Here is an 8,872-nt window from a genome sequence, read left to right on the forward strand (position 1 = left end):
TTTTTTTTTTTTTTTTTGTCAGAGCCAGAGCCTGAGTGGCCCCTGGTCCTTCCCTCCCTGGGGCTGCCCAGGTAGCCTGCTAGTGGGTCAGGTGCTGCCCTAACTCAGAGGTAGCACCTGGCCTGCTAGCAGCCTGCCTGGGTGGCCCCGGGAGGTGCTACTGCTGGAGGAAAGGAGGCCACCCAGGGGCTGCTTGGCCTGCCAGCAGCTCACCTCCCAGCCGCAGGAGAGGAGGGCCAGCTCTGCAGAAAAAGAGAAGAAGGATCAGACCTCTCACCACTTCTGAAAGTAAAAGCAGTGAGGGGCCCAATCCTTTTCTGTGGGGCCTGCCTACCTTTCCCATGGCCGGGGCAAGCTGACAGCTGCAACGCATCTGGATGTAGTTTATAGTTTGCAACAATACAAACTCATTAAAAACCCCCAAAACTGGCTCATGTGCGATGTGTGACGCCATTAAGCCATGCAAATTACATTTTCATCACATGTACAAGCATCCCAACTGCCCTAGAAGTGTTATATACAGTACTAGCTAATTGCCCGTGAACAAATGATGTGGGGGGAGGCAGGTGGGAACGGCGCCCCATGCCCCCTCCCATCCAGACCCACTCCCCACTCCCTTCCTGCTCCTTGGGGTCCCAGCCTGCTTCCCTGCTCCCTGCGGTGCAGTGAGGGGAGGGGAGGGGAGGAGTGGGCCCCAGGCCTGATGCAGGGGAGGACTGGGCCCGAGGGTGGGTAAAAGCCGGTCTGCCACGGTGGGGAAAGGAGGAGCAGCAGGCACAGGCTGACCTGGTGGCAGCAGGGGGGGCAGGAGGAGTGGGCTCGGGGCCGATGCGGGGGTTGTGGGGGAAAGGAGTGGGCCCAGGCCCAAGGGGGTGGAGGTGGCTTGCTCCTCCCCTCCTTCCGCTACTGCCAGATCAGGCTGGGTCCGCTGCTCCGCCCTGCCCCACCTCACCCCCACCGCGGTGGGCTTGCCCCAGGCTCACTTTTCCACCCCAACTCCTACATCGGGCCCAGGCCCACTCCTTCCCTCCTCCCATCACCACAGCACACCCACTCTTCCTCCCACCACCATTGCATCAGCCCGCGGCAGCCCTGTAGGAGGCGACGATGGAAGGGGGGAGGGGCGGGCCTCCCTGCTCCATCCCCTGCGTTCCCAGCATCATGGCATCATGCCATCACCTTCTGTCCAAATGCTTATTTGCACTCTGATTGGCTGTTTCAGTCAGCCAATCAGAGCACGAATAAAGCATTATAGACAGACAGATTAAGGCTTTCAGAACATTAGAATATTGTGGCAACTGATCTTAAACAGAAATGGAGTAGCTGATAAAAAAAGAAAGAAAAATCAGTATTTTTGACACCCCAGAGGCCAAAGGAGCTCAGGGGGCCTCTCAGTAGTTTCTGGCCTATTTTAGGTTGAAGATGACAAAGGCAGAGAAGAAAGACAGAGACAAAAGAAAACAGAGCAATACAAAGAAAAAATACAAAAGGTAAAAGTTAGCAGCTATAGATTCTAGTGATGAGCTGAGAACAATCAAATTCCTAAAACACTGAAGAATGTGCTCACTGTAGAGGTAAAGAAAACTAAGAAATTTGTACAGAGAAGAAGTCTACATGTCACTTACGTAATTTTAACTTCACTATTGCACAAACTTTAATGGGTACCTAGATAGCTATGGAAGTTATAATCTACGAAAAATAAAAAAAGGTTAATTATTTTTCAGTAAAACTGACTATTCAGGCAAACAAGACCTTAAAAACAAGCTGGCTAGATGGCATGTGCAGGAGCCACAGAGGGATTCATATCAAAGTCTTCATACCAAAGAGGACAAACATGTGAATTGAAGTTTTTCAAAACTATTAAAACAACTAGTGTTGTGAAATAAGTTGTGATAAGAAGGATTTGTTCAAGCTTTTAACATCATCTGCCTATATAATACAGTACCAAGATAAAATACTTACCAACTTTATTTTTCTCTGTGACTGTAACCCACTCCAAGGAAACATGGAAGCCACTTCCTTCTGTATCCAGTTCATCTTTTTCTACTCTAAGCAGAAGCACATCTACTGAATGTACATCATTTTTTACAAAGGAAACACTATGGACTATTATGAAAGGACATCCAAGCTCTTCATTGAACATGATCTATAAAAGAGAAGGGGGGAAAAAGATTTTACGTTAGCAATTTTGCAGCCCACCATAAAAAGGAATGTAAGAGTTGACTGGAGGAGACTTCAGCTTGAATCAATTGGTGCCTTTCACCTTTGGCTGGCTCCTGCTACTTACCATTCTGACTTTCGTTTTGATAATTATCTGTATTATGACAGCAGCAAAATAGTCTCCCCTCTGCAAAGTCTCAAGTATACATTTTAGTTTTTCTGGGGCTTAGGCAAACTGAAGGTTGGTCACCGGAAGATACACTGGACCATCTACTTCCAAGCCTTCCCTTTCAGCATGAAAGGGTCTTCTTAGTTCCAGGCATCCCAAAATGACCTGGTCTCTGCCTTTTAAGCTCCTGTTTCAGAACCTAACATCTGGCTGCGTGTTGTTCATTAAACCCTCAGCCTCCAATTTTCCAAAGTGCCTAGGCAGGGCTACAGGATTGTCCATAATGAGTAGAGCATTATTAATTCTGCAAGCATTACAGATGACATGTCAGCACAGTGTCTGAAATAATTAACTTATCCAGCCAGGCAAACAGGTAAAAAAATATACATACAACTTAGACCAACAGGAAATCACTTGTTAGAAGTCTTAGTTTTAAACGTCAGACTATTGGTGAACAACCGGAACTGCATATGAAATATGTACATGCACATCATGTTGTAACCTAAATTATACTGATGATAATTAGCGAATCATATAACCCTTCTGCAGTTCATATACTTCTAGAGACTAATTGGATTCTTATGCTAAGCGTTCTTAACCAAACTGTTACGAAACTTGTGACCATGAGGTAAGGAAAGGACAAGTAAGTAATAAGGAAACATCTCAGGTCAATGAGGAAAAGGGTTAAGTGCTCTGTTCATTTTCACCAGGATATATTTTATCTTACTGACAACTTCCAGGATTACTGAAGGACTGGTTTAGGGTGGTTTCTGAGGTCCTAGACAGACAAAGAACAGAAACTAACCAATCACAAGTTGTCTGTTAGTGTTAAATGCCCCTATATATGAACCAATCAGAGAGGTTAGGAGAGAACAGGGGTAGCCCTAAAAAGGTCCTTTTGCCCATGTGACTATTTTATGCATCTGTGGCAGAATGCCACCTTTCTCTCTCCCCAAAAACTCTGCTATGTGGTAAGTTGGTTAACATGGTCCCTGCAGAGGGCACATGCCCCATCTCTTTAGGTAACCCTGAGCTGGATATATTCCTGAGGGAAATGGGAAACCTGCTCCCTCTGCCTACCTGACTGGTATCACAAACCTGGGTGGGGGGCTTAGGCTCCCTATTGCTCTAAGCAATGCCAGTCTACCCGGCAGCCAGTGATGAATTTCAAACTGGTTGGCGGGTAGCTAACAGGTGCTGGCCTCCATTGGACCAGGTAAATGAGGTCATAAGATCTATATAAAAGTTAAGGACTGTCCAGGAGGAGGGGAGTTAGCCATGATGAAAACTTAGAGAGAAGCAGGACCATCTGAAACTTGCTCTCTCTCTTGAAACTCACGATCAATGAACTGCCTGCCTCCAGAGGGACTCTCCACCTGCCTCTGGATGACACTCATGAGTAAGCTACTTGAGATCTAACTAGATATATAGCTTGCAGTAACTCAGATACATGATCAAAAGCTACACAGCCACCCTGTTTGCTCTTTGGGATTTCTTTGATATTCGTCTACCCCAGGGGTGGGCAATTATTTTGGGTGGAGGGCCACTTACAGAGTTTTGACAAGCCATTGAGGGCTGCATGCATGACAGGCAGCCAGGGACAGATGAATATTATTATTTTTTTTTTTTTAACTTTTGGAGGGGGGGCCCGCAGGCTGGATAGAATGGCCTGGAGGGCTGCGTTCGGCCCCCAGGCCATATTTTGCCCACCCCTGCTCTACCCTGTACCCTATTCCAAACCTACTCCTTGTAACCAATTAAGTTCTTCTTTGTGCCCAGTATGGGAGACTTCTTGGGAGTGGGTCTAGATTATGCCCTGGGGTCCCCTTGGTTCCACTAAGGGAGACCACTATTTGGGGTGCTTCCTCAGTCTGAAGCACCCCAAGTTGTTGGAGTGGGTCAAATACCCTCAAGGACTACTAGGTCTGTGTTTCCCAGGGGCCACAGGGCCAGGATCAGTCCAGACCCTGGGTGCCGGCAGCGTTACCCCAGGCTAGCAGGTGTGCTCCAGGAAGGGGGTCAGCCAGATGTGAGGCACTCCCCAAGGAGGCACTTGAAGCCTGGAAGGTGGTTGGGCACAGGAAGGTGGGTGGCTCAGCGTAGGAGCACCCCCTACTGGCCCTCCACAGCATCATTTCTCCCCAGCAAGCAGAAAGATAAAAGAATCCATGCTCTACTGTGAGGGTGCGTATAGGCATTGGGATATAGGCCTATCTTGTGCTCTGTGGGTAATCAGAAGTCAAGCTGTAGACCTGTCTCCTGCCTTGTCCTACTAACCAACCTAGAAATCTACCTGAAAGCCAGATCTCAGCTTCCCAGCATCTGTACTATTTAGTCATTTATATCTTCTCTGTATTTCATTATTGAATTTGCTGTTCAAAACTTAGATATTCTTATATTTGGATTTAATTTTGGTGGAACTGGTTCTTCAAACCTTTTTTTCTTAGTTCTCAAAATATTTCTGAGGATCAACATGGACAAGTCAGCTGATTAATAGCCTTATTTTTGTTTTGCTGGTAAAAACATTAATATGGAAGCTGGAAACATTTAGATGGATGCTCATGAAGCAACTGGGTTGATGTGCTACAGTAAGATACTGAATGTTTCCTGGACACAGAAGGATCCAACAAATTAGCATTCAAATCAGTAAGACTGGAATGAAGCCTGAATTGATGCAAACTGTAAAACAGAGGGAGGGAGGGACCTAGCCAGCTGGGAGCAGGCTAAGTGGGCCAAGGAGGGTCACACCCCACCCTGGCTCCTACCTTGCTCAGCCCCCCAGGGAGCCACACGACTGGATCCTTGCGAACAGGTCGCAAAACAGGTGCGCTCTTGGGCCTGGCACACGAGTTAGCATGGGAGTTTGCACAGGAGGGTGCACAGCAGGGTCCGAGGCCCTGCCAGTGAAACCCCTAGGGAAGCCAGTCCCAGCTGTAGCCAGGCCAACAGCGGCATGACACGGATGGGGATCTGCCGCACCCCTTGGGTCCTCTCGGGGCCTGTGGCCCTCCCCTCTGGCAGCTCAGAGACTGCCACCCAGATGGAGCCCATGGTTCTGGGCTCCATGCAGATGGAGCCTCTGTCTTTTGGCTGTGGGGGCTGCCTTTCACTTTTTCAGGCTCTGGGGCCCGGGAGCATGGCCACCTCCTCTTGTGAGGTCTGCTCCCTACTGGGGTCTCTGGCGCACCAGCTGGAGGAGCTCCAGGCTGCAGTCCAGAGACTGTGTCATCAGGGACTGTGAACAAGAGACAGACTCCTACTGCCAGGCCCTTCTCCCCCAGGAGACGGGGGATAGATCAGTCTCCCTCCAGGACAAGGGAGGACTCAGGGACCTCCCTTACTGCCCAGCCCAGGGGTTGGACCAAGGTGGTCAAGGGCCCCAAGGCCCGCCGCACCAAGGCCCCCCCACTGCTGGAGCTTTGCAACAAGTACGAACCTCTTGCAGCCCCAGCAGAGCCTGCTGAGTTGCCAGCTCCCGCAGGCAACATAGGCGCTACTGTAGCTACCAACCCTGCTCTCCCCAAGATAAAACGCAAAGTGTTTGTTGTGGGAGACTCCATCCTGAGGGGGACTGAGGGGGTAATCTGCTGCCCAGACCCCTTAGCCTGGGAAGACTGCTGCTTCCCAGAAGCCAGAATCCAAGACATTGCAGAGAAGATCCCTAAGCTCCTCCAGCCCACTGACCACTACCCTATACTCCTCATCCATGTGGGCACCAATGACATGGCTTGGAGCACTCCCAGCCGGGTTATGAGGTGCTACAGGGATTTGGGAGCAGGGCCTAAAGGTCTGGGGGTGCAGGTGATGTTTTCTTCCATCCTCCCAGTCTCGGACTATGGACTGAGGAGGGAGAGGAGGATCCAGGTACTCAACCAAAGACTGTGGAGCCGGTGTCATCGGGAAGGCTTTGGCTTCCATGACCACAGCCCGCTCTTTGGCGAGAGAGGCAGCGAGCTGCTGGGAAGGGACGGCCTCCACCTCTCTCTGCTGAGGAAGAGGCTCTTCTCAGCCAGACTGGCTGACCTGCTCCATCAGGCTTTAAATTAAGTCTGCCCGGGGATGGGGGGGGACTACTGCCACTGCTGGCCCACTGAGTGCCCCTTGCAAAGCCAGCAGGCCAAGGCATTTAAGGGATCCTACCCCTGCCCCAGCCCTGGAACAAACTATAAGCAAGGCAAGGGCCTCCAAGGGGATACTTGCGTGCCTATACACAAATGCCAGGAGCTTGGGGAATAAACAGGAGGAACTTGTCCTCCTGCTAAATGCAAATAACTATGATGCCATAGGGATAACGGAGACCTGGTGGGATTCCAGCCATGACTGGACCACAGGTATAGATGGCTATACCCTGTATAGGAGGGAATCGAGTGGACAAAAGGGGCAGAGGTGTAGCTCTCTAAGTCAAGGAAAGTTACGCGTCCCTGCAAGCCAACAGTGGCACCCATGGTGGACTTGTGACCCACTGGGTTAAAATCCATGGGGAACATGGCACAGGGGATACTATGGCAGGAGTCTACTACAGACCCCCTACCCAGGGTCAAGACCTTGACCAGGAGCTTGCTAGGGAACTGGCTGAGGCAGTGCGCTCCTGATGTATGGTTGTAATGGGAGACTTCAACTCCCCAGACATCTTGTGGGAAGAGTGCTCAGCCAAATCTAAGGAGTTGCAAAACTTTCTCTCATGTGTGAATGACCTCTATCTGATGCAGAAAGTCTACGGGCCAACGAGAGGTAAAGCGCTGCTCAACCTCGTACTGGCACCCAGGGATGACTTAATCAGCAACCTAACGATCAAAGGGAAACTGGGTGACAGTGACCATGAGCTGATCACCTTCACCATCTGTCATAAAGCTGGCAAATCGGTCAGTAATACAGAAGTCCTTGACTTCAGGAAAGGTGACTTTGACAAGCTCAGGAGGCTGGTCAGTGAGGCCCTAAAGGGCCACAACCCAAAGGGGAGGAAGTTCAGGATGAGTGGTTGCTCCTCAACAGAGCAATCCTGGATGCGCAAGCAAAGCCCATCCCGTTTCAGGAGGAAAGGCAGCAAAAGCCTTTGGCTCTCTAGGGAACTGGCAGACCTCTTGAATCTTAAGAGGAAGACCTACAAAGGATGGAGGACTGGAACCACCACCAAGGAGGAATACTCTGCTCTGGTCCAGGCCTGCAGAGAGCAAACCAGGAAAGCTAAGGCTGTGATGGAACTCCAGTTAGCTACAAGTGTCGAGGACAATAAAAAGTCCTTTTTTTAGATATGTGGGGAGCCGGAGAAAAAGCAAGGGCAATGCTGGACCCCTGCTAAAACAGATGGCACAACTGACAACTGATGCCCAGGAAAAAGCAAACTTGCTAAACGGGTACTTTGTGTCAGTTTTTCCACCAGTCCCATGGTATGCCCCTGCTCCTTGTGGGTCAGGGAGGCCCGGGTAAGGGAGATTCCTTGCCCTCCATCAAAACTGACCTCGTGAAGGAACACCTTGACAGGCTGGATACCTTCAAGTCAGCCAGCCCTGACAGTTTATATCCAAGGGTACTCAAGGAGCTGGCATCATAGCTCACCCCCTGGCATGGATCTTTAACCAATTCTTCACCTCCATTTTCTTGTGCAGGGACCAGGACTTCCCCACTGTGATGCAAGACAGACTCGAGGGGAACGCCTCCAGACCTCAAGTTGGGGAGGACGGGTTAGAGAGCTTCTGGAAGGGCTGGACGTGTTCAAATCAGCGGGTCCAGATGCTCTCCACCCCACGGTGCTGCTGAGGGAGCTAGCAGGAGTTATTTCAGGGCCCTTGGCACGGCTTTACAAGCACGCGTGGCGCTCGGGCCAGGTGCCAGATGATTGGTCGTGGTGGTCCCCATCTTTAAAAAAGGGAGGGAGGACCCGGGCAACTACAGGCCCATCAGTCTTACCTCAATCCTAGGGAAACTGTTTGAGAAGATCATCATGGAGCACATCTGCGATGGGCCGGCCTTAGGGATGATGCTGAAGGGCAACCAGCATGGTTTCAGTAGGGGCAGGTCATGTCAGACCAACCTGATTGCCTTTTATGATCAGGTCACAAAAGCATTGGATGCAGGTATCGCTGTGGACGTAGTCTTTCTGGACTTCAGCAAGGCTTTGACACTGTCTCCCACCCCATCCTCGTGAAAAAATTGGGCGACTGTGGCATTGATGCTTACACAGTCAGATGGATTGCAGATTGGCTGAATGGTCATACTCAGAGGGTGGTGGTGGATGGGTCATATTTGACCTAGGGAGAAGTGGGCAGAGGAGTCCCCCAGGGCTCAGTCCTTGGGCCCGCGCTGTTCAATTTCTTTATCAGCGATTTAGACAACGGGGTGAAAACCAACCTGTTTAAATTGCCTGATGGTAACAACATTTGGGGTGAGGTGAGCACACTAAAAGGGAGGGAAAGACTGCAGCAAGACCTGGATAGGTTGCAGGGGTGAGCTAACAAAAATAGGATGCGTTTCAATACTGACAAGTGCAGGGTGCTGCACTTGGGCAGTAGTAACCAGCAGCACACTTAGAAGATGGGAAATTCC

General features: G+C 50.3%; 1 protein-coding gene across 1 annotated transcript in view; it reads right to left on the minus strand.

Moving 5' to 3' along the window:
- The window catches only part of NUDCD1 (NudC domain containing 1), a 193,096-nt gene that overhangs the window by 114,384 nt on the left and 69,840 nt on the right, over window positions 1-8,872 (minus strand). Inside the window, exon 4 of the mRNA XM_019528076.1 lies at window positions 1,963-2,146. Within this exon, the coding sequence (XP_019383621.1) occupies window positions 1,963-2,146 (184 nt within the window). The remainder of the gene's footprint in view (window positions 1-1,962; window positions 2,147-8,872) is intronic.

Source organism: Gavialis gangeticus, unplaced genomic scaffold (genome assembly GCF_001723915.1).
Source record: "Gavialis gangeticus isolate Ggan-Ray unplaced genomic scaffold, GavGan_comp1, whole genome shotgun sequence".
NCBI lineage: Eukaryota > Metazoa > Chordata > Crocodylia > Gavialidae > Gavialis > Gavialis gangeticus.